Here is a 26,749-nt window from a genome sequence, read left to right on the forward strand (position 1 = left end):
ATAGGAAAGTTGTTGTTGTTCATTCGTTCAGTCATTTCCGATTCTTCGTGAAATCATGGACCAGCCCACGCCAGAGCTCCCTGTCGGACGTCACCACCCCCAGCTCCTTCAAGGTCAATCCAGTCCCTTCAAGGATGCCATCCATCCATCTTGCCCTTGGTTGGCCCCTCTTCCTTTTTCCTTCCTTTTTCCGCAGCATTATTGTCTTCTCTAAGCTTTCCTGTCTTCTCATGATGTGAACAAAGGACTTCATCTTGGCCTCTACTATTATTTCCTCCAATGAGCAGTCAGGCTTTATTTTCTGGAGTGTGGACTGGTTGGATCTTCTTGCGGTCGAAGGCACTCTCAGAAATTTCCTCCAGCACCACAGTTCAAAAGCATCTATCTTCCTTCGCTCAGCCTTCCCTATGGTCCAGCTCTCACATCCATAGGTGACTACGGGGAACACCATTGCTTTGACTATGTGGATCTTCGTTGCCAATGTGATGTTTCTACTCTTCACTATTTTATCAAGATTGGTCATTGCTCTCCTCCCGAGAAGTAAGCGTCTCCTGATTTCCTGGCTGCAGTCTGCGTCTGCAGTCATCTTTGCACCTAGAAATACAAAGTCTGTCACTGCCTCCACATTTTCTCCCTCTATTTCCCAGTTGTCAATCATTCTTGTTGCCATAATCTTGGTTTTTTATGTTTAATTGCAAACCAGCTTTTGCGCTTTCTTCTTTCACCTTGGTGAGAAGGCTCCTCCTCACTTTTGGCCATCAAAGTGGTGTCATCTACATATCTAAGGTTGTTAATGTTTCTTCTAGCAAATTTCACTCCAGCCTTGCATTCCTCAAGCCCCGCACATCGCATGATGTGTTCTGTATACAACCCTGCCGTACGCCTTTCCCAATCTTGAACCAGTCTGTTGTTCCATGGTCAGTTCTGACTGTTGCTACTTGGTCCTTGTACAGATTCCTCAGGAGAGAGACAAAGTGATTTGGTATGATTTGGTGGCGATCCTTTGCTGGAGATAGGAAAGTTAGGGCCTAGCTATCTAACTGTCTAGCTCTCTGGAGACACCTTGTCTCTCTCCATGCTCATAGGAGAAAAACAAAATGAAGATTTGGGGGCTAGAAACTTTTAATAAAAAGTTGTCCCTGAGAAGAAACAGTCTAATAATAGAATCATAGAGTTGGAAGACACCTTGTGGGCCATCCAGTCCAACCCCATTCTGCCAAGAAGCAGGAAAATTACCTTCAAAGCACCCCCGACAGATGACCAACATCTGCCTAACAAACAGAAATAGCATGAGAAAGAAAGAACGGCAGACAAAGAGGGAAATACAGGAAGAGTACTTCCCTGCCAAAGAACTCAGTTGCCTATCTATTTCCTCAATGAGGACTATAAACTTGTGCAGGATGTGGTTGAGTTCCAACAACTGCTAGCATCTATGCCAAGGCAGGAGGCAACTTACATATCGTTTGGCCTGGAAAGGCCCGATGCTGTTGAAGATCATGTCTAAGCAGCGTGGAAGCAGCCCGCCTTCCCCGGGGGAGCCTGTCATGGTGTGGGTCTTCCCGCTCCCTGTGACGCCATAGGTGAAAAGCAGGCCTGGGATTGAAAGACACAGAGCCACAATCAACCCTTTACAGCAGTGGTTCCCAATTTTTTTTTTGACCAGGGACCACTCTCCAATATTAGTACCAAAAGGGTTACGAATTGTTTTTGGTCAACTTTAGATTTGGTTTGGTTATTTGGGGCGTGATTCAGAAAATTGCATTGGATAGACCACATCAGCTCTAGTTTCTGATACAGAACATATGCCATCCAATAGTCACTATCTGCTTGCCCACAGAAAACCATATTTAATAAGCCTCAGCACTTTTATTTATTTATTTACTATATTTGTATACTGCCCCTTTCAACTTGGAGGCAACACGAGGCGGTTTACAGTCGGCAGTCAAATGCCCCCAAACAACATAAAATACAGTTAAAAACATTACATATAATACATATAAACCATATAAAAACAATATAAGCATGTTTCGCAAGACCAGTCACTCTCATTGCAACGGTATAGTAACGGAGAGGCCATGGACCATATTTTAGTTCTTGTGGACCACTGGTGGTACATGGACCACAGGTTGGAACCACTGTTTTACAGCATTAGAGGATTTTCTAATGCCGAGACTGATATTTCCTGGTCTTGATTTAGGCTGCAGCTCATGCACCAAAGTTGATAAACCTAAAAACCTGGGCGAATTTGGTGTGGCATGTACATGTATACTCATTTTGAAGAATTGTGTGGCATTTTCAGCCGTGAGTACAAAACTACTGCTGGTCATTAAACTAGACTTCCTGCCAGTGCTGAGCACACAAAATATCTAAATGCAGTATTCTTATTCCACATTCTTATCAAGATTAAGCCACAAATGTTCTGGGAGCCTGAAGAGAGACCTTTGTTTTTAAAGCCTTGAAATATCTGCAACAGAAGCAACATACCGTTTTTCCCATGGATAAGATCTTCCACCAAAGGCCGAGCAACCACATCAAACACCTTTTTCTGAACAGAGGTGGTGCCAAACACTTCTTTAAAAGAATACTGGACCTGGAGAAATCAGAAAACTGCTATGAAGTGAGAGACAAGAGGCTATTTTGCAGCTGTTCTTAAATTGCAGATTACCTCCTTCTTCCAATTGAGGAAGTCATAGGCAGTCTTTCACTTTTGCATAAGGGAGCTAGCTGCAAAAGCGGCAATGTCTCCATATCAATCTAAAATCGAGATTAGTCACTTGTTCCATTAATTCTCTCACATTAATGGACTTTTTATCTCGTTTGGGGTGTCTTCTACCACTGCCTCAGCTAACAAAACTACTAAGTCAAACCATTTACAAAACATGCATACAAAAGCAAAACTAATGAAGAAGCGTAAACACTAATCTACTAATATAATCTACAGACCTCTCGTTCTGATGCTTTTTTAGTTCTGACTAGACTAAAAGGCCCCCCTGGTGGTGCAGCAGGTTAAACTGGTAAGCTGCTAAACTTGCTGACCAAAAGGTTTGAATCCAGGGTGAGTGAGCTCCCACTGTTAGCACCAGCTTCTGCCAACTAGCACTTCAAAAACATGTGAGTAGATCAATAGCTTCTGTGGGAAGGTAACGGCGCTTCATGCAGCCATGCTGACCACATGACCTTGGAGGTGTCTATGGACAACACCGGCTCTTCAGCTTAGAAATGGAGATGCACATCACCCCCGAGTCGGACACGACTTCTGTACACTTAATGTCAGGGGAAACCTTTACCTTTACTAGTCTCTCTTTAAGAATTATTATATGACACTTATACCTTTAATGACATATTGATAACTCATAAATCCCACAATTAGTCAACTCCCCAGACTCATATCAATAAATCTCCCCCCCCCCTCTAAGGCAGACAGATACTTCTCCTCCATCAGCCTGATCAATTTGTCGATCTTAATCATTTCACAAATCCTCGTTGGCCATTGTCATAGACTTCAGACATTTATTTCCCATTCCGTTGTATCTTCAGAAACAGTACATACAATAAACTTGAGCTTCTTTGAAAGTCTCACTCATGCCCACCACAATCTGCCTCAAACAGCAATCCATCACCTAGTTTTCCCCAAAGAAAATAAGTCCCAAGAAAACGCAAAGCAGACCCAAAACATGAACTCAGTCACATAAACTGTGTAACTGTGCAGCAACCATTACCTCTTTGTACTCCCCATTGCGAGCGATGCGGTACCCTTCGGGAGGGTGAACCTGGACTGTTGTGCTGCTGATAATCTCTATGCAGCACTCTTGGTCCGGCACACTCACGGGGCGCACACGGCAGTACACCTAATGGGACAAACGAATGGAAAACCTGAAGGCTTCAACATTGAAAGCCTTGCTATGCCAGGCAGGTGAATAAAAGTCTTATTTCCCCCATTGAAAGTAGGTTTATGCCTGGGTACCCTGTAACTGTTTAAGAGTACAATCCCAGCATAACCTATAACCTCCAAGCATCTTAATAAAATTGAATTAAACAAACATGACCAAACAAGAGGAAAATGTTAGGATGCTGAATCTCTTTTGAGCCACAGAGCAAGGCGTTATCAGTTGAGTTTTAGACATTGCGTGATATAAGTAGCCCTCTGTATTAAAAGATTCTGTTACTATACAATATAATACTAGTAATAATAATACAATATTATAATTATAAATTTACATTACATGTAATATTACTAATAATATTACAATATAATGGTATAGTACAATATAGTAATATATAATTGTTGTAGTAGAGTCTGTTGGCAATGCTGCAACTGGTAGTAGGAGTGGTAGAGGAGGGAAACGAGGCGCCCTGGTGTTAGGCGAGGAACAGCAAAGGAAGAGGATCCGGGAGATACTTATATCACCCACTGATGAAGAGTCCTTCAAGGGTTTCTCCGAGAGTGAAATGAGTGAGGATGAGAAAACCTCTGAAATAAAGCAATATTAAGTGCCTTCAAATCCCCTTGTTTTTAGAAAAGGGAAATAGTAATCACGGGATACACCAAGTATTATTCTGCCTCGCTTCTGTGCTAAACATTAAGGAGTGTGCCCTACCCAAAAGCAGCCACTTACCCCAACAGGGTCCTTCAAAATATCTTTGAAGGGCTTCTTCGGCACACATTTACGAGGAGTTTTAGTTCTAGAAATGAAAAAAAAAAAAACAAGCATCAGAGAGGGCCATCCAAAACCTCTGAAAATGCATCATATGTCTAAGCTCTTTTGTCTCAGGTATCCATGGGGCTTGAATTGTATCCCCAATGATACAGATGCATATTGTATGCTTGAAACACAGGGCCTGGAGGCAATTCTATACAACACTAGCATACATACCTGGCAAGTATATATGCCAGTTAAGTAAATATTTATAATATATGTTTCATTCTATTTTGATATTTATATCCTGTTGGTTTTTAATCACATTGGGTTGTTGTAGATTTTTCAGGTTGTATGGCCATGTTCTAGAAGCATTCTCTCCTAACGTTTCACCTGCATCTATGGCAGGCATCCTCAGAGGTTTTGAGTATGCATGCCACAGATGCAGGTGAAATGTCAGGAGAGAATGCTTCTAGAACATGGCATACAGCCCAAAAAATCTACAACAACCCAGTGATTCCGGCCATGAAAGCCTTCAACAATTTAATCGAATTGTTTTGAATATTGAGAGCTGCTTTGGGTCTACCTCAAGACAGAAAAATAGGGCATAAATAAATATTGTAACTACAATAATAATAATAATAGCCGACACACATTTTGGTGCCTCAAATGCGAGACCTGTTTCTGGGTATATTTGATCTGCTGGTTTCAAAAATGGCATTGGTTTTCCCCTTTCAGCCCTAATTTTTGAGATACAGAAACCATATACAACTCTTCACTCTGCTTGCCCATCCTGATAACCACATATCTAAGAATCCATAGCAGGTGAAGTCTAGTCAACACAATTTTCTGAATCAGCGCCCCAAAGAACAGACCAAAAACACCAAGAATTGTGCTGTAATAGAGGCAGAACTGTGAGAAGGAAATAGGCTTCAGCGGTCAGAGCACAGAGTCCTGAAGTTGAGATCATTTTGGACTCCAATTCCCAAACATTATATTCTTATTCTTATTAAGTAACAGGTGCTGTGAGTCTCCTTTGGGAAAGAAAAATCAAGATGATGATTATCTATTCTAGGTCTTCTTTAGGAGAGAAGAAGCAAGATAACAATAAGGAGAGTAAGAATATAATGTTTCAGAATTGGAATCCAAAATCATTTCAACTTTGAGACTCTGTGTTCTGCGTCTGCTTTAGGAGAAAAAGCATAATAATAATAATAAGTGCTCTAGGTCTCTTTTGGGAGACAAGCAGCAACATAATAGTAATTATTATTATCTGCTCTGAGTCCCCTTTAGAAGAGAAGAATAAAGATAACAATAATAGGTGTTTTGAGTCTCCTTTAGGAGAGAAAATAATAATAATAACAATAATAACAACAACAATAACAATAATAATAATAATAATAAGCTATTCTGAGTCTCCTTTGGGAGAGGAGTGACATAATAGTTGTTATATTATTATTATTTGCTCTGAGTCTCCTTTAGAAGAGAAGATTATAATAATTTTACTCTGAGTCTCCTTTAGGAGAAAAGAAGCACGCTAATAATAATAATAATAAATAGCTACTCTTAGTCTCCTTTAGGAAAGAAGCAATAATAATAATAATAATAATAATAATAATAAACAGCTACTCTGAATCTCCTTTGGGAGAGAAAAAGTGGCATAATAGTTGTTGTTCTTGTTATTATTATTATTAGTTGCTCTGAGTCTCCTTTAGAAGAGAAGATGATAATAATTTTACGAGTCTACTTTAGGAGAGAAGAAGCAAGATAATAATAATAAGCTACTCTGAATCTCCTTTAGAAGAGAAGACGCAAAATAATAATAATAATAATAATAATAATAATACTGTTGAAGGCTTTCATGGCCGGAATCACTGGGTTGTTGTAGGTTTTTCCGGGCTATATGGCCATGTTCTAGAGGCATTCTCTCCTGACGTTTCGCCTGCATCTATGGCAAGCATCCTCAGAGGTAGTGAGGTCTGTTGGAAGTAGGAAAATTGGGTTTATATATCTGTGGAATTCCATATAGCCTGGAAAAACCTACAACAACCCAATAATAACAACAACAATAATAATAATAAATGGCTACTCTGGGTCTCCTTTGGGAAAGAAGAAGCAACATAATAGTTGTCGAAGGCTTTCATGGCTGGAATCACTCAGTTCTTGTGGGTTTTTTCGGGATATATGGCCATGTTCTAGAGGCATTTCTCCTGACGTTTCGCCTGCATCTATGGCAACCATCCTCAGAGGTGAGGTCTGTTGGAACTGGGAAAAAAGGGTTCCTTTTCTAGATGTCCTAGTCATCCGTAAGCCAGATCAACAATTGGGTCACAGCGTTTACAGAAAACCCACACACACAGATAGATATCTACATAAAAACTCCAACCATCACCCAAGTCAAAAAAGAAGCACCATTAAAGCCTTGGCAGACCGTGCAAAAAGAATCTGCGAACCCCATCTCCTCCAAGATGAACTGAACCACCTCAACTGGGCTCTCCAGGCCAATGGATACTCCACCTCAGACATCAGAAGAGCTGCAAGACCAAGAACAAGCCACGAGAGTAAAGATGAAGATCCACCCAGAGGAAAAGTGTTCCTGCCATACATCAAGGGAACCACTGACTGCATAGGGAAGCTGATGAGGAAACACAACATACAAACAATCTACAAACCCACGAAGAAAATCCAACAAAATCGCCTGCATCATCAGCACCATCTTGTCTCCTGCATTTGCCATCCGTTGGGGACCCCTCCCCCCCAGCACCAACTGCTGCTCTGGGCCGGAGTGAAAAAAGGGGGGCCAGGGGACAGTTCCACCTTGTCTCCCGTGCTATTCTGATAATATGTTATAATAAAATATATAATATATTGTGTATACTTATAATATTTATAATATTGTAATGTAATGCAATATACTACTACTAATAATAATATGATATTATAATTACATATTTATATTACATGTAATATTACTAATAATATTACGGTATAATTGATATAGTGCAATATAGCAATATTTAAAACTGATATTGTACTATGTTAATAATATATTGTATGTATATATACCTTGTAAGCCGCTCTGAGTCCCCTTCGGGGTGAGAAGGGCAGCATATAAATGTCATAAATAAATAAATAAACAAATGCTACGTTCAGCAAAGGACAAGAGGGATCCTCTCACCTCTGCAGGAGTCTACCGTATACCATGCAGCTGTGGACAAGTCTACATAGGGACCACCAAACGCAGCATTGCCCAGACATGCATCAAGGAACATGAAAGGCACTGCAGGCTACTTCAACCAGAGAAGTCAGCCATAGCAGAGCACCCGATGAACCAACCTGGACACAGCATATTATTTGAGAACACAAAAATGCTGGACCACTCTCATAACCACCATGTCAGACTACACAGAGAAGCCATTGAAATACACAAGCATGTGGACAATTTCAACAGAAAGGAAGAAACCATGAAAATGAACAAAATCTGGCTACCAGTATTAAAAAATTCTAAAATTGCAACAGCAAAAACAGCAGAGAGGAAACAGGCAGGGACATCTAATTACCTTTCAAGAAGAGTTTGCTCCAGGCACAGTCAGCCCATTGTATGCTAATCAAGGTGGTCAGTGGAAAGATTCACACCCAGCTCAACTTACAAAAGCCCTTTGTCTCACCCTGGTCATTCCACAGACATATAAACCCCTTTTTCCCAGTTCCAACAGACCTCACTACATCTGAGGATGCTTGCCATAGATGCAGGCGAAACGTCAGGAGAAATGCCTCTAGAACATGGCCATATAGCCTGAAAAAACCCACAAGAACTGAACATAATAGTTATTATTATTATTATTATCATCATCATTATTACTAGTTGCTCTGAGTCTCCTTTAGAAGAGAGGATGATAACAATAATTTTACTCTGAGTTTCCCTTAGGAGAGAAACAAAAAAGAAGAATAGCTGCTCTGAGTCTCCTCTGAGAGAAAAGAAGCGACAAAATAATTGTTTTTATTTGCTCTGAGCCTCCTTTAGGAGAGAAGAAGCAAGATGATAATAATATAACAGCTATTATTGTTGTTGTTAGTGTTGTTATTATTCCACCCAGAAACCCTTTCACTCACGCAGCTGCCATTTTCTTCTTCTTCTTCTTCCGTCTCCTTCCCGACTTTGCAGTTTAAACTTTCCCTCGCAGAGTCGCGCTTCCGGGGCGTGGTCTTCTTCAATTCCAAACTCGCCAATCAGGACGCAGCAAACAGGACAAAAGGCGGGGCCTGCCTGGGCTCCGCCCTACTGCAACGTCTCGCCTTGCTTCGAGGGGCGGGGCTTGGCGGGGGTTTGCCTAAGCGCATGCGTCACAAAGGAATGCAAGGGAGGGGGAATGCTGTGCGAGCGGAACCTCGTGGTTTCCAAGGCAACAACGACGCCTACTCGAGCTCAGGCTTCAAGAAAGCACACTAGGCCCGAAAAAAGTGGGAAAAAAAGTTCAAGTTCTCGCCTCATAGAAAGGACTACCACCTCACCCGCCTCATAGGAAACCTGCTACAAAACAGGAGCTTCTTTGTTGAGGTCCAGGGCCACAGATGGCGGAAAGAGAAGAACGGCCTGCCTCAGGGGAGCGTGCTTGCTCCATCCATGTTCAACATCTACACAAATGACCAACCACTGCCAGAAGGGACAGAGAGTTTCATCTATGCTGATGATCGTGCCATTACTGCTCAAGCAGGGAGCTTTGAGATGGTTGAACAGAAGCTCTCCGAAACTCTAGGTGCTCTTACTGCCTATTACAGGGAAAACCAGCTGATCCCCAACCCATCCAAAACACAGACATGTGCCTTTCATCTCAAGAACAGAGAAGCATCCCGAGCTCTGAGGATCACCTGGGAAGGAATCCCACTGGAGCATTGCAGCGCACCCAAATACCTGGGAGCCTCTCTGGACCGTGCTCTTACCTACAAGAAGCACTGCCTGACCATCAAGCAAAAAGTGGGTGCTAGAAACAATATCATACGAAAGCTGACTGGCACAACCTGGGAATCACTACCAGACACAGTGAAGACATCCGCCCTTGCGCTGTGCTACTCTGCTGCTGAGTATGCATGCCCAGTGTGGAACACATCTCACCACACTAAAACAGTGGATGTGGCTCTTAATGAGACATGCCGCATTATCACGGGGTGTCTGCGCCCTACACCACTGGAGAAATTACACTACCTAGCCGGTATTGCACCACCTGACATCCGCCGGGAAGTAGCAGCCAATAGTGAAAGGACCAAGGCAGAAACATTTCCAGCTCACCCTCTGTTTGGGTATCAGCCAGCACGTCAACGACTTAAATCTAGAAATAGTTTTCTAAGATCTACAGAGACACTCGCTGGAACACCTCAGCAAGCGAGAGTCCAAAAGTGGCAGGCTCAAACCCAGAACCTCAACCAATGGCTGATACCAAATGAAAGACTCCCCCCTGGGCACACAGAGGACTGGGCAACTTGGAAGGCGCTGAACAGACTGCGCTCTGGCACCACAAGATGCAGAGCCAACCTTCAGAAATGGGGCTACAAAGTAGAATCCTCGATATGCGAATGTTGAGAGGAGCAAACCACTGACCACCTGCTGCAATGGAACCTGAGCCCTGAAGCACTCCAAGTGGCCAGATACTGGTCAAAGGACATTTAACAAACTACCAAACTCACATATAAATGTTGTATTTTGTCTGTTTGTTTGCCTTGTTCTGTTAGAAATGTAATATAACTGACTGGTTGATCTGACACGACAAATAAATACCCTTTTCTGATCCATAAAAGGGCCAGCATCGCACGCTGAAATAGGGTGAAAATAAGCAGCTTCAAATTGCTATTTATAATCAATCTCTTTTATGAGAGAAAAGTGACATATAAACATAATAATAATCAATGCAAATATTCCACAATATACCTTTTTATTTGTTCATTCCCTCAAAAGTGCTTATGCAATACGCCTCGGCAGAGATTATTTATAAAAAATAGTAAATATATATAGAGAGAAAAAAACAATTTCAAAGACACTTGGCTCATTTTTGAAGTAAGAATAATCTGTACCTTATTATTATTATTATTATTATTATTATTATTATTATTATTATGAACACAAGATGAGTCCACAGCAGAGAGGATCACTCTGCTGGTTGTTGTATTGGATCACACGTTGAACACTTCCCAAGTGTCTAGGACTGTGTATTATTATTATTATTATTATTATTATTATTGGACAGCTTAAAGCACAGTCTCCTTTTCTGACTTTTCCCACTTGATCCTCATCTTATTTCAATATCCAAAGGATATAAAGGATGTACATTCAACTGTTGGGAATATGGGGTCGCTGTGAGATTTCTGGGCTGTCTGGCCATGTTCCAGAAGCATTCTCTCCTGATGTTTCACCCACATCTATGGCAGGCATCCTCGGAGGTTGTGAGGTCTGTTGGAAACCAGGCAAGTGGGGTTTATATATATATGTGGTATAACGTCCAGAATGGGAGAAAGAACTCTTATCTGCTTGAGGCAGGTATGAATGTTGCAATTGGCCACCTTGATGAGCACTGAATGGCCTTGCAGCTTCAAAGCCTGTCTGCTTCCTGCCTGCAGGCATCCTTTGTTGGAAGGTGTTAGCTGGCCCTGATTATTTCATATTACTATGTTTATTGGTTTTATTATTATTTGATACACAACAAGATTAGCACACAGCAAACAAGATCACTATGCTGGCTTTTATATGTCAATGTTGTCAATGTTGCAATCCCAGGTGACAGCAGGATTGAAGACAAACAACTGGAAAAGCTGATTTAAAGATCGAACTGCAAAGACTGTGGCACAAACCAGTAAAGGTGGTCCCAGTGGTGATCGGTACACTGGGTGCAGTGCCTCAAGACCTTGGCCTGCACTTAAACACAATCGGCGCTGACAAAATTACCATCTGCCAACTGCAAAAGGCCACCTTACTGGGATCTGCACGTATTATTCGCCGATACATCACACAGTCCTAGACACTTCGGAAGTGTCTGATGTGTGATCCAATACAACAGCCAGCAGAGTGTCTGCTGCGGACTCATCTTGTGGTGTTTCAAATAACAATAACAATAACAACATCAACTACCATCTGCTTGCGACAAAGAACTGGTGGGATCACAAGTCTGAAAAAATTACACAAAATGAACACGTCAAACTACTTTGGGACTTCCGAATTCAGTCTGACAGAGTTTTGGAGCACAATACTCCTGTTCTCACGATCGTATGTATCGTCGGCCTCACAATCGTAAGTATGGATCGTCGATGTTGCAATCCCAGGTGACTGCACGATTGACGAGAAGCAACCAGAAAAGCTTACACAATATGAGGATTTAAAGATCGAGCTGCAAAGACTCTTGCACAAGCCAGTCAAGGGGGTCCCAGTAGTGATCGGCACACTGGGTGCAGTAGCTAAAGCCCTTGGCCTGCACTTATCGATGACAAAATTACCATCTGTTGGAAGCAAAAGCCTACTCTACTTGGACCTGCACACATTATTTACTGATACATCACACAGTCCTAGACACTTGGGAAGTGTCTGACATGTGATCCAATACAAAAACCAGCATAGTGATCTTGTTAGCTGCATACTAATCTTGTTGTGTATTAAACAATAAAAATATTATATTTATTTCTATCCCGCTTTAGCTCACCTTTGTTCTTTGATGGTTCAATGACATGAAATTATTAAATAGAATGTGTATAAAGTTACCATCAGGCTTCATCCAAAAGGTATATTTGAAACATCAAAATAATTTTGTGTGTTAACCTGAATCCAATCACCAAAATATCTCATTATGTATATGCAAATAACATCATGTAACGAAAATTGGAAGAGAAATCTGTTCCTGGTTTGGAAGTGTTATTTCCTGTTGAATTGTGTGGCCCTTACTTTGAAAGTTGACGTTATATTCCATAATCTTCCTTTTTGTGCCCAAATCTATGTTGAATGTGTTGGGACTCGATGATGAGATAAGAGATATTCATTGGAAATGTCCCTCCCACAATGACAAAGTTGGTGCAATTTAACAAACTTTCCCCATGTTTTGATGATAGAACCAATTTGGAAAGGACATTGATAACCCAGGAACAAAAATCATAGTGTTACATAGTATAATCCAAAATACTTCTGGCCCCAAGGATTTGGATAACGGAGACTCAACCTTTACAGTGACGAAATTCAGTGCTTGGACTGTGTATTTGCAGCCCTTGCCATTGCAAAGAAGGCACTCCAGTGGTCAAACCCAAGTCCATCCTTTCAAGTCTAGCTTCAAGCTCAAACAATGCCAAAGAGAAAGGCTGAGCCCAAATTCGTACTGAAAAAAGTCCCTTTTAGCCATTCCCCAAATTCTTCAAAGCAGGAATAAATAGCTGCTCTTGGTATTGTTCATGTTCTCTTAAAGACCAAAAGGAGACCCCCAGAGGCCATCCAGTCCAACCCCATTCTGCCAGCAGGATACAACTCAAGCCCTCCCGACAGATGACCATTCGGCAATGGTAGTAAAGTCCCATTTTCTGTCCGAAATCAGCTTCAGTCCCTCCGGCTCTTGCTTTTGTTTCTCCTCCCAGAGAGTGTTGGCGTGGAATACAGGGAGGCGGAGAAAGCAGCGATGATGAGAAGGCCGGCCATAGCACAGACCGCCATTGAAGCGACAGCCCGAGGGAAGAAGGAAGGGTCCGGCAGTGAAGCCAGGAGCTGCTTGCGCCTCTCCATCATGTCTGTGGAAAGGGCCTCCATTTGGAAGTGGGTGCCCACGACTCCACAGATGTGGAAGAGCTGGTGGCTGTGTCCTGGAAAGAGATTTTATATATTGAGAGAGATATCGGTATAAATATATGTCTAAGATAAAGGTTTTCCCCTGACATTAACTCCAGTCGTGCCCAACTCTGGGACTCTGGTGCTCACCTCCATTTCTAAGCCTAAGAGCCATCGTTGCCCATAGACACCTCCAAGGTCATGTGGCCGGCATGATTGCATGGAGCGCCATTACTTTCTCGCCGGAGCGGTACCTATTGATCTACTCATATTTGCATGTTTTCAACCTCCTAGGTTGGCAGAAACTGGGGCTAACAGCAGGAGCTCACCCTGCTCTACGACCTTTTGGTCAGCAAGTTAAGCAGCTCAGTGGTTTAACCCACTGCGCCACCAGGGGCTGCCCATATGTATATATACCGTATTTAATCTCATTCGCCATCAAATCTAATGTGCACCTCAATTTTCAAAACCCTGAAACCAAAAAAGTATTTGCAACGAATGTAATGCACAGCAGCAAACAGTGCACTCTTCGTAATTGAGACAAAAAAGGTGTGCATTGCAATTGATGTATGTTTAGAATGCCTTCTTTAAATCTTCCATTAATTGAAGGGAAAGCCTTGGGGTGTATCTATGCTGCAGAGTGAATCCACTTTAACTGCCTTGGTTCAATGCTATGGAGTCTTGAGAGATGTTGTTTGACAAGGTCTTGAGCCTGCTCTGCCAAAGAGTGCCGATGTATCAACAAACTACAAATCCCAGCGTTGCATAGCATTGAGCCATGGCAATTAAATCAGAGGTGACATCCGTCAAACAGGTGAAGCTCCTGAAGAAGCTTCCCCTTTGGCTTTAGCTTGGCACTAAGATGATTGTAGGACGTGAATCTAATGCACACCCCAATTTTGACAAGGGAATTTAGCCCAAAAGGTGAGCATTAGATTTGTGTAAATTTATTTATTTATTTACAACATTTATATGCCACCCGTCTTACCCTGAAGGGGACTCAGAGCAGCTTACAAGATATATATACATGCAATATATTATATTATTAACATAGTACAATATCAGTATTAAATATTACTATATTGTACTATACCATTATATTATAATATTATTAGTAATATTACATGTAATATAAATATATAATTATAATATCATATTATTAGTATAGTATTATATTGCATTACATTATAATATAAATATTATATGTATATACAATATATTATATTACATTATATTATATTATTAGATGATTGTATCATCTATATCTATCTCAAAGTGACCACGACCAACTTTGTGACATTAAAACAATTCAATTTAAAATCCACAATATACAATTGTTGGAATAGATTCAAACATACAAGTCTGTTAAAGTCACTTAAAGGTAAAGGTAAAGGTTTTCCCCTGACATTAAGTCCAGTCGTGTCCAACTCTGGGGTTTGGTGCTCATCTCCATTTCTAAGCCAAAGAGCCAGCATTGTTCATAGACACCTCCAAGGTCATCTGGTTGGCATGACTGCATGGAGCGCTGTTACCTATCTACTCACATTTGCATGTTTTCGAACTGCTAGGTTGGCAGAAGCTGGGGCTACCAACAGGAGCTCACACCACACCCACCAACCTTTTGGTCAGCAAGTTCAGCAGCGCAGCTGCTGTCCACCAGGGGCTCCCTTAACACACATAAAAACCATTGAAAACATCATCAAAATAGAGCACCCCATTCAAGGAAATGAATGGTGCAGTATTCAATACCATTTAGGAGATTGTATTTTTGAGCCATAATGTAAAATTATATACTGTGAGGGATGCCATAATATTGTAAATGAAAACATAAACAAAAAAGAATGGGTTATGAAATACTGAAGCCCTAACACAGAAAACCCCTTTGTGCCATTTGGCTCACTCTCCATACATGAATATTCCAAAATCCAAAACACTTCTTGCCCGAAGCAATTCAGAGAAAGGATCGCACCGGATTAAAAACAACCTAAAACAACACATGGAAACCAGAGATATAGCACTTGCATTGCCTTTTGGCATGTTCTCACCAATATAGTCGAAGAGCCCCGGAGCAAGGCGCTCCGGTAGGTGCGTTGCGAAAAGGAAGCAGGTGAGCCAGGCCAGGATTGTGTGCCAGCAATGGGTGCGAATCACACCGCCTTGACACCAGTACAGCTGGAAGGATGCAGAAAGAATGAGAGAGTTATTTATGGGTTGTAGAGAGAATCTTATCTGGTGTTAAAATGGTATTGAACTTCTATAACTTGGAAATGGAAATGGCACCCTATGATGGGAGCGTATCTCTCTTACCCGGTAGAAGAGAGGTATGCTGTCATACAAGTACGGATACGCAAAGGCTAATATGCGCATCCCTTTGCCCAATTTTGGCCGCTCCGCTTCCGCCAACCTGGGATTGAAAAGAAGAAGAAAACACTAAATATATTGTCAAAGGCTAAAAGTATTTGTCACTTGCAGAAACCCATGAAGGATGAAACATGATCCATTACGTCAGGGGTCCCCAAAGTAAGGCCCAGGGGCCGGATACGGCCCTCCAAGGTCATTTACCCAGCCCTCGCTCAGGGAACCTAAGACTGAAATGACTTGAAAGCGCACAACAACAACAACAACAACAACAACAACAACAACAAACCTATCTCATCAGCCAAAAGCAGGCCTACACTTCCCATTGAAATACTAGTAAGTTTATATTTGTTAAATTTGTTTTTTGCATTACAAAAGTGTTTTTTGCATTACAAATAAGATACTTGCAGCGTGCATAGGAATTCATTCATGTTTTTCTTCCAAATTATAATCTGGCCCTCCAACAGTTTGAGGGACTGTGATCTGGCCCTCTGTTTAAAAAGTTTGAGGACCCCTGCATTACATCATCATCAGGATCATCATCAGGCACCTTACAAAGTGAAGCTCTGCTTCAGGAAATCTGGAATTAAAAAGAATTATAAAACGTGCTGTCCAGTGGCCATTGTTTGTTCACACCTATGTCACGATGAATAGGGGCACAAAAGATAAGACTCCCCTTCTTGGAGATGTAAAATTGCCTTGGTTCAAGAACAGGTTGAGTTGGGAGGAAAGTTCCACAGCAGGATTTTAGTTGGAACTTTAAAGGGGCTATCCGAGGCACTGAACCAACTTGAGCACCTGAAAGTGTGGGTAAAAACTTAATTATGGCACTGGTATCACCACAATGCGTCTGGCGGGGATGAGGGACAGGGCCTTCTTGGTGGTGACCCCCCGCTTGTGGAATTCCCTCCCCAGACAGATTAGATCAGCGTCCTCCCTCCTTTCTTTTAAGAAAAAACTAAAATCGAGGTTTTGGAACCAGGGTTTCGGCGAGTGAGCACAGCAGCACCAGGGACTTCGAACTGGTCCATACGACTGTTATGATAATAGGAAACAGCTATGTGATGTGATTATTTAACTAATGTTACTGTTTTTAATTTTTTATATATTCATGGTTTTATATTGCTGTCTATTGATATTGTGGCATCGAATTGTCGCCTATGTTAGCCGCTCTGAGTCTCCCCCCCCCCCCGGGGGGGGGGGATTGAGAAGGGCTGGATAGAAATGCTGTAAATAATAATAATAATAATAATAATAATAATAATAACAATGGGAAAGGCTACCTTCTCCATTCCCCATCACCACCATGCGCCCCTGGCTCCATCAGCTCTAGATGGAGATACCCTTTTCTCCCAAATCTTATCTGGTGTTGTCCAGTTGTTGTTGGGACTGCCGACTTTTTTCCCTTTTCCACTCGCCTTTGTCTTCCTTCCTTCCTTCCTTCCTTCCTTCCTTCCTTCCTTCCTTCCTTCCTTCCTTCCTTTTTATTTCTCTTCTCCTCCCTCCCTACGCTTTTCTTCCTTCTCCTTTTCTTTCTTTCTTTCTTTCTTTCTTTCTTTCTTTCTTTCTTTTTTCTCTTTCTCTTTCTTTCTTTCCTTCCTTCCTCCCGTCCTGCCATACTTCCTGTTTTCTTTCTTTCCCAGTAACATCACAGAGGGCCAGTCACCTAGCAACAGCCAATCCAACGGCACCACAATGGGTTACTTCACCTTGCAACGAGCAATCCAGTGGCACCATAGCGGGCCACTTCACCTAGCAGTGGGCAAATCCAGCGTTACCATGGAGGGCCACTTTGCCTAGCAACAGCCAATCCAGCAGCACCACAGAGGGCCGCTTCACCTTGCAATGGGTTATCCAGTGGTGCCATAGCGGGCCACTTCACCTAGTAACGGGCAAATCCAGTTATGTCACAGAGAGCTACTTCACCTAGCAATAGTCAATCCAGTGTTACCACAGAAGGCCAGTTCACCGAATAACAGCCAATCCAGTGGTGCCACAAAGGGCCAGTTCACCTAGCAACAGCCAATCCAGTGGTGCCACAGAGGGCCTCTTCACCTAGCAACATCCAATCAAGCAGCACCACTGAGGGCCACTTCACCTTACAATGGGCAATCCAGTGGCACCACAGAGGGCAACTTCACCTTGCAGCGGGCAATCCGGTGGCACCATAGAGGGCCACTTCACCTAGCCACAGGCTTCATAATACAAGCACAAAGACAAACAAACATTGACTTTTATACAAATAGATATATGACTGCACCTGGACCTGGAAGAGAGTGCCAACCTTTACCTGGAGTAGCAGGAGAGGCATGTGCTGAAAACGGTGTTGAGCACTGCAATGGAGAGGTAGTATCTGTGGAACGTGCTGCCGATCCATTCATCGGGGAATACGTAGGCAGAATAAGCCACGGCAGAGCCTAAACAAAACAACAAACAAATCCCATGCAAATGACTAAAGCCAGATCACTCTCCCTTTCTCCCCGCACATCCAGACTGCACAGTTCATGCACTTTGACGCTGCTGCAACCATTTGACCTTACCGAGGCTGTAGAGAGCCAGGGCACCATAGTCGCAGAAGTAGCAGATGTGCCTGGCGCGGAGGGACATAGTGCTGAAGGTGTGGGCCACGCTGGAGGCCAAGGGGTAGGCACAGCAAGTGGCCATGTAAGCCAGGAAGGGCCAGGTGTAGCGGTCACTCCAGACGTCCCGGGACATGATGAAGTCTAGCAGTTTCCATAGGAAGTACCTGCAAGGCAGGAAAGAAGAGAAGGATCAATGTTGTGGGCGGGGCTGCAGACCATGTGATCAGAACTGGGCTTGTTCAGGACTCAGACTCCATTTTAAAAACAGTTTGCTTTCAAAAGCCAGCAGAAACTGTGTGTTTCAGACTTCAGTAGGAACTATATGCTTAGAGACTTCACTGTATGAACAGAATACCGGCCAGAAGCAATTAGACCAGCGTTTCTCAACCTGGGGGTCAAGACCCCGGGGGGGTCGCAAGGAGGTGTCAGAGAGGTCGGCAAAACCATCAGAAAACACAGCATTTTCTGTTGGTCATGGGGGTTCTGTGTGGGAAGCTTGGCCCAATTATGTCATTGGTGGAGTTCAGAATGCTCTTTGATTGTAAGTGAACTATAAATCCCAGGAACTACAACTCCCAAATGTCAAGGCCTATTTTCCCCAAACTCCACCAATGTTCACATTTGGACATATTAAGTATGAGTGCCAAATTTGGTCCAGATCCATCATTGTTTGAGTCCACAGTGGTCTTTGGATACAGGTGAACTACAACTCCAGAACTCAAGGTCAATGCCCACCAAACCCTTCCAGTATTTTCTGTTGGTCATGGGAGTTCTGTGTGCTAACTTTGATCCAGTTCCATCTCTGGTGGATTTTAGAATGCTCTTTGGTTGTAGGTGAGCTATAAATCCCAGCAACACAACAACAACTCCCAAATGACAAAACCAACCCTTCGCCCACAGCCCCACCAGTATTGAAATTTGGGCGTATCGGGTATTTGTGCCAAATTTGGTCCAGGGAATAAAAATGCATCCTGCATATCAGATATTTACATTACGTTTCTTCAGCCTTCTCTGCCAAAGGGATTCCTAAGACCATCAGAAATATATGTTTTCAGATGATCTTTGGTGACCCCTCTAAAACCCCCTTTAACCCCTCCCCAGGGTCCCGACCCCCAGGTTCAGAAACGCTGATCTAACAGGTCATGCTCTTACGAAGAGGTTATGGCACCATTTCTCAAAAGGTTATGACTTCTAACAAGGTCATGCCTTTCCAAAGATCATAAAATCTCCAAAAGTTTTTGGGGATTTTCATTTTCCAAAAACTTTAAAGGCATCCCAAACACAGCGCAGACATACCAGGAAGGCAAGAAGTGAGTCCAGATATTCATAGTTTCGTTTGTCATTTGGAAGACGCTGAAGAGGCAATCCGTGGCCGAACTCTTTGGGTGACGGTACCCGAAAAGGATGCCCTTCTCTCGGAAAACCTGCAAAAGGGGGACCAATAACACCAAAATGAGTTTGGATTGCTTTCTCAGCTACTACTTTCTTAGGTGATCCCTTGTTGTCCGAGTAGGATAGTCTTCTAAAATCAGTGTACTGGCGGTGGGTCCGTAGGTGACTGTGGAGCCCTATTCTTGATCCGAATGTTCTCCCGCAGTGAGGGCATTAGGTAGAAGGCGGTCCCGGTCGGGGTTGGCTTGACACGGCTTCCTCTTGGCAAATTTCTCTCTTTCACTCTCCATTAATGCCTCTTCAAATTCTACAGCACTGCTGGTCACAGCTGACCTCCAGCTGGAGCGCTCAAGAGCCAGGGCTTCCCAGTTCTCAGTGTCTTTGCCAGAGTTTTTAAGGTTCACTTTGAGCCCATCTTTAAATCTCTTTTCCTGCCCACCAACATTCTGTTTTCCTTTTTTGAGTTCGGAGTAGAGCTGCTTTGGGAGACGGTGGTCGGGCATCCAGACAACGTTGCCAGTCTAGTGGAGTTGATGACGGAGGACCATCGCTTCAATGCTGGTGGTCTTTGCTTCTTCCAGTACTCTGACATTTGTCCGCTTGTCTTCCCAAGAGATATGCAGGATTTTTCGGAGGCTACACCGATGCAATCGTTCTAGAAGTTGCATGTGACGTCTGTAGACAGTCCACATTTCACAAGCATATAGCAGGGTTGGGAGGACAATAGCTTTATAAACAAGCACCTTGGTATCCCTACAGATGTCCCGGTCCTCAAACACTCTCTGCTTCATTCAGAAAAATGCTGCACTCGCAGAGCTCAGGCGGTGTTGTATTTCAGTGTCAATGTTGACTTTGGTGGAGAGGTGGCTGCCAAGATAACAGAAATGGTCAACATTTTCTAATGTTACACCATTAAGCTGTATTTCTGGCATTGGAGAGGGATTGGCTGGTGACTTCTGGAAGAGGAGTTTGGTTTTCTCAGTGTTAAATGACAGTCTGAGCTTCTTGTATGCTTCTGCAAAGGTGTTTAGAGTGGCTTGCTTTCTCAGCACTGTCAGCCTGAGGGTGCATCTACACTGTTGCATGAATGCAGTTTGGCACCACTTGAACTGCCCCAACTCAGTGCTATGGAAACATGAAAGTTATACTTTGGTGACGCACCAGCATTCTTGGACAGAAAAGGCCGAAGCCCTGGTCAGACTACATCTTCCATCATTACATAGATTTCTAGCCTTGGCAGTTCAAGTGGTGTCACACTGCATTATTTTGGCAGTGCAAATGCACCTCAATTTGCATTGAATGAAGACGAAGTGGGAGAACCGGAAAAGCGGCAGGCCAAAGATAGTGATGCTATCGCAATTTTGGTGGCATCGCGTGCCATGGAGCCCACATCTACAAAGAGGGTTTGTTTTGGTGACTTTTCATGTCCACAAGATGTCTCCACTGCCACAGGAAGCAGGAGCAGTGAGCACTGAGGAAACCCAACAAATCTGCACAAAGTTAGAGATAAGCAAGAAGAAGCCAGGAGCAAAGAGGAGGGTGCCTTTCTGAAAAGTGTATTTCAACACCAGAGGCTGGTTGGCACAAGGGCCAGCGGCTAGAATCACATTATTTCTCCTCTTTTCCTTACGTATTTGCACATTTCTTGAGCCATAGTTCGGTGGCACTCCAGGCTTTATTCTCGAAGTAACAATGGTTGCATCTGCACTGTAGAGTTTGAAAGCACTTGAACTGCCATGGCTCAAGGCAACTGGATCCTGGGAGTTGTAATTTGGTGAGATACAGGGTGCATTAATATTTTATTTATTTACAACATTTATATGCCACCCTTCTTACCCCGAAGGGGACTCAGAGCAGCTTACAAGATATATATACATACAATATTATACTATTAGCATAGTACAATATCAGTATTATATATTAGTATATAGAACTATATCATTATATTGTAATATTATTAGTAATATCACATGTAATATAAAATATATAATTATAATATCATATTCTTATTAGTATTATATTGTATTACATTATAAGGGGACTCAGAGCGGCTTACAAGATATATATACATACAATATATTATATTATTAGCATAGTACAATATCAGTATTATATATTAGTATATAGTACTATATCATTATATTATAATAATATTATTAGTAATATCACATGTAATATAAGATATATAATTATAATATATTATTCGTAGTATTATATTGTATTACATTATAAGGGGACTCAGAGGGGCTTACAAGATATATATACATACAATATATTGTATTATTAGCATAGTACAATATCAGTATTATGTATTAGTATTTAGTACTATGCCATTATATTGTAATATGATTAGTAATATCATATGTAATATAAAATATATAATTACAATATCATATTATTATTAGTATTATATTGTATTACATTATAAAATTTTTTTCTGTAAAATTGTAATTCATTCCCTTCCAAGAATCTAGAATATCCCTTCAATAACAAATTAACAGAATGTTTTTCATGTGGAGGAGAAATATAAGGCAGTCATAGTACCAGATGAAACCAGCGGAAACCCAGATATTCTATTTAATGCGATAGTGCAAGTTAACAGCAAATTGCTAGAAATGACAACACTTTCATTTGGATTAGAATAATATTATATTACTAGCCATCCCCTGCCACGAGTTGCTGTGGCCCAGTGGTGATCTGGAAAATAAAGTGATGTGAAAGAGTTGGATTGTAATATATGTAATTTCTTTCTGCTTGTGGGTAAGCAGTATTTCTTGCTGTTTCTTTGTCAGTGTTGATGTAGAGATTGTCTGGTTTGCCTATTCTGGAACATGCAACATATCACTGTCCTTCTTTAGGGGTCCCTTTTAGATCTATGATACTATCTCTCTCTGTGTGTGTGTGAATCATATCTATCTGTCTATATCTACAGCAAGATGGCTCTTTGTCAGGAGGGCTTGATTACGTTTTCTTGCTCTGGTAAAGGGAGTTGGGCTGGGTACCTTTAAGTATTTTCTGTTGGTCATGGGGATACTGTGTGGGAAGTTTGCCCCAATTTTGTCGTTTGTGGGGTTCAGAATGATCTTTGATTGTAGGTGAACTATAAATCCCAGTAACTACAAATTCCAAATGTCAAGGTCTATTTCCCCCAAACTCCATTTGTGTGCATATTTGGGCATATGGAATATTCGTGCCAAGTTTGGTCCAGATCTATCATTGTTTTGAGTTGACAGTGCTCTCTGGATGTAGGTGAACTACAACTCCCAAACTCAAGGTCAATGCCCACCAAACCCTTCTAGTGTTTTCTGTTGGTCATTGGAGTTTTGTGTGCCATGTTTGGTTCAATTCAGAACTTCTTGATTGTTTTTATTTGTTATAATTGTTGAGGCATCTAATTGTTGCCAATTTGTGAACCGCTCCGAGTCGCCTCTGGGCTGAGAGGGGCAGTATATAAATATAGTAAATAAATAAATACATTCCATCACTGGTGGAGTTCAGAATGCTCTTTGGTTGTAGGTTAACTATAAATCCCAGCAACTACAACTCCCAAATGACAAAAATCAATTTTTTGAGTGATGGTCACTTGTTGGGTTAGTAGGTGTTTTGTGTCCAAATTTGGTGTCAATTCGTCCAGTGGTTTTTGAGTTATGTGAATCCCACAAACTAACATTACATGTTTATTTGTATAGACATGTATATACAATATATTATATTACTTTATAATATATTATATGGTAGAATTAATGCAGTTTGATAGTACTTGAATTGCCATGGCTCAAGGTGACAGGATCCTGGGTGGTTGTTGTTCTGCAAAGCGTTTTCTGCCTAAGAGGAGTGGCAGTGCCTCTCCAAACTATAACTCCCGGGATCCCATAGCCTTGAGCTGTGGCAGTTCAACTGGAGTCAATCTAAATTTATTCTGCATGCCTAAGAGAGGAGAGAATTATGAGGCCAAAGGGCTAAATCCCTGGGAAGAGCAAGCTACCGCCCTGCGAGGCGGGATGCAAACAGCTAGTAAAATGGAAAGAATCCAGCCCAGCAGGGTGTGGCCCACACCTTCCTTTTGCTGGTGGTGGATGAGCGTGGCAAAGAGACAGAAACCCTACCAGGGAGAGGACAAGCATCAAATGAGTTCATGGAGCTCTTCCTCTTCATCATCATCCTCTTTCTCCTCTTCTTCTCCTTTACTTCCTCTTCCTCCTCTTCTTCCTCCTTCTCCTTCACCTCCTTCTCCTCTTCTTCATCTCTTTCTCCTCCTTCTCCTCTTCTTTTTCTTTCCTCTCTTTCTCCTCCTCCTCTTTCTCTTTCTTCTCCTCTTCCTTCTCTTTCTCCTCCTACTCCTTCTTCTTGTGTGCCTTCAAGCTATTCCCAACCTAGGGCGATCCGAAAGGGAAACCTACCCGAAGTTTCCTTGGTGAGATTTGTCCAGAAGGCTCTTGCCCTCGCCTTCCTCTGAGGCTGAGAGAGTGTGACTTGCCCAAGGCCACCCAATGGCGGAGTGGGGATTCAAACATGGATCTCCAGAATTTGTGGTTTTGGGGTTTGTGTTCTTTTTGCCTCCGACCCTGCTCAGAATGGGAATGAAGCTCCCAAGAATTATTGGAATAAGGATGATGACCTGTTAGGGTCACAACCTATTGGGGACTATGGATTATTATTATTATTATTATTATTATTATTATTAAACTTTATTTGTACCCCGCTAGCATCTCCCGAAGGACTCGATGCGGCTTTCAAAGTCCAAGGCCTCAACACAACAACAGCATAACAACAACAATACAATTCAAAGCAAATTAAAAACATAAAGCAATAACAAAACATTACACCATTACGCAGTAAAAACCAGGGCCGGGCCAGATTAAAAAGTGCTGGGTGTGACCGGTGGTATGATTGGATTTCTGGGCAAGTGCAATATGCAGAGAGTCTTAAACTCTAGTAAAGTGCTTCTGGGACAAAGTGCTGGGGTTTTCCTATTCCGGAAAGGCACATCGGAATAGCCAAGTCTTCAAGCTCTTCCTAAAGACTGCCAACGTGGGTGCTAGTCTAATGTCTTTGGGGAGGGTGTTCCAAAGTCGGGGGCAATCACAGAGAAGGCCCTGTCCCTCGTCCCCACCAAATGCGCCTGCGACGCAGGTGGGATCGCGAGCAGGGCCTCTCCGGATGAACGAAGGGAGCACGTGGGTTTATAAGCGGAGATGCGGTCACGCAGGTAGGCAGGTTCCAAACCGTTTAGGGCTTTGTAGGTAAGCACCTGTACCTTGAATTGGGATCGGAAGGTAAACGACAGCCAATAGAGCTCCTTAAACAGGAGGGTTGACCTCTCTCTGTAAGGAGCACCAGTTAACATCCTGGCCGCCGCCCATTGGACCAGTTGGAATTTCCGAGCCATTTTCAAGGGCAGCCCCACGTAGAGCGCATTACAGTAATCCAATCTAGAGGTGACCAAGGCATGGACCACCCCGGCCAAATTATGACCTGTTAAGATCATAACCTATCGGGTAGCAGAGTTATGGAGATGCAGCTCCCAAGAACTAGTCCCAAGAACTAAGAAGATTTCACCTCTCCGATTTAGGAAAGGATGATCTTTGATTCAGGTAAAAAAACATGGGACCGATTCTTTAACTCTATCTCCCAGCAGCCCCAGACAGCATGGCTAAAGGAATGCTGGGGTTCGCAATAGGTTCACAGTCTTACTTTGCAACCAACACCCTAAAAACAACTGCATCTATGCAACAGAATTATTTCAGTTCGACACCACTTTAACTGTGATATCTCAATGCAATAAAATCCAGGGAATTATAGTTTGGTGGGGAACCAAGAACGAAATACCTTGTGAAAGCACAACTCTGAGGATCTCATTGCCTTTTGGCAGTTATAGCGGTATCAAAAGGAGCCCCTGGTAGCTCAGTGGGTTAAAGCTGCTGAACTTGCTGACCAAAAGGTCGCACGTTTGAATCTGGGGAGTGGGATGAGCCACTGCTGCTAGCCCCACCTCCTGCCAACCTAGCAGTTCGAAAACATGCAAATGTGAGTAGATCAATAGGTACCGCTCAGGCAGGAAGGTAACAGCGCTCCATGAAGTCATGCTGGCCACATGACCTTGGAGGTGTCTATGGACAACACCGGCTCTTTGGCTTAGAAATGGCTTAGAAATGGAGATGGGCACCAACCCCCAGAGTGGGACACGACTGGATGATACCTTTACCTAGCGGTATCGAACTGCATCAATTCGAGTCAGAAATAAAGGATCCCCAGCACACAAGCTGGCCTTTCAATGGCAAGTTACTTACTCTTGCAAGTTACTACTTACTTTGGGGACTTGATGGATGCTGAGCAGTCGGGGCAGCTTCAAAGTCAGCATGGTGCAAATGGTTGCAAATGGTTGGAAGCCAACGTCTTGCAAGGAACTTGGCCACCAAGGAGAGGAGCTTCCTTCCTTCCTTCCTTCCTTCCTTCCTTCCTTCCTTCCTTCCTTCCTTCCTTCCTTCCTTCCTTCCTTCCTTCTGCTTGGGACTCAGTTCAGGCTTGCTCTCTTTCACCTCTTGATGCGACTTGCTTCCAATTTGGCTGCAGAGGCCCAGAGGTGGTTTAATTTTTATTTTAATGAGAGAGAGAGAGAGAGAGAGAGAGAAACACACACCAAGTGTCAGTGAGGTTGCTATAGGAATGAAAACAATCCAGACAATCCTCAACTTGAAGGCAACCCTTTGAGCAAACAAGGAGGGCCGTGCGGGTTTGGGTTTGCCTCTGCACGGCGATGCTTATCCATTTTGCAGGTGGGGCCAAACTGGGAGGGATCGCCAGGGCCCCTGAGGACAGGGTCACCACCAACCGTCATTTCAAACTTCTCAACTGTTGACACGCGTTGTCTTATTGCAATTGTTTTTTTTTTCCGCTCCAGTGGAATCCACCCTGAGATATTGTGATGTCAACATTGCCTATTACGAGGGTTGAATGAAAAGTAATGCCTCCACCTTCGTTACTTGGGTTTAGAT

The 26,749-nt window shown here is 42.7% G+C and overlaps 2 protein-coding genes across 8 annotated transcripts in view; both read right to left on the reverse strand.

The window, feature by feature from the left end:
• The window catches only part of KIF23 (kinesin family member 23), a 34,340-nt gene extending 25,526 nt beyond the window's left edge, over positions 1-8,814 (reverse strand). For all 7 annotated transcript variants that reach the window (XM_067471376.1, XM_067471378.1, XM_060755396.2 and 4 more), the window contains exons 1-5: positions 8,751-8,814; positions 4,617-4,683; positions 3,720-3,848; positions 2,485-2,590; positions 1,457-1,593 (exon numbers count right to left, since the gene is read on the reverse strand). In XM_067471376.1, coding sequence (XP_067327477.1) covers positions 1,457-1,593; positions 2,485-2,590; positions 3,720-3,848; positions 4,617-4,683; positions 8,751-8,761 — 450 coding nt within the window. In that variant the 5' untranslated portion in view covers positions 8,762-8,814. The remainder of the gene's footprint in view (positions 1-1,456; positions 1,594-2,484; positions 2,591-3,719; positions 3,849-4,616; positions 4,684-8,750) is intronic.
• Positions 8,815-10,802: 1,988 nt separating this feature from the next.
• On the reverse strand, positions 10,803-26,126 carry PAQR5 (progestin and adipoQ receptor family member 5). The gene is made up of 7 exons (XM_067471380.1): positions 26,065-26,126; positions 19,659-19,786; positions 18,321-18,526; positions 18,071-18,197; positions 15,730-15,826; positions 15,468-15,594; positions 10,803-13,457 (listed from the first exon to the last, which is right to left on the reverse strand). The coding sequence occupies exons 1-7, from the start codon at positions 26,113-26,115 to the stop codon at positions 13,198-13,200; spliced, it is 996 nt and encodes a 331-aa protein (XP_067327481.1). The 5' UTR covers positions 26,116-26,126; the 3' UTR covers positions 10,803-13,197.
• Between the last annotated feature and the right edge of the window lie 623 nt (positions 26,127-26,749).

This window comes from Anolis sagrei, chromosome 9, assembly GCF_037176765.1.
Source record: "Anolis sagrei isolate rAnoSag1 chromosome 9, rAnoSag1.mat, whole genome shotgun sequence".
Classification (NCBI taxonomy): Eukaryota; Metazoa; Chordata; class Lepidosauria; order Squamata; family Dactyloidae; genus Anolis; species Anolis sagrei.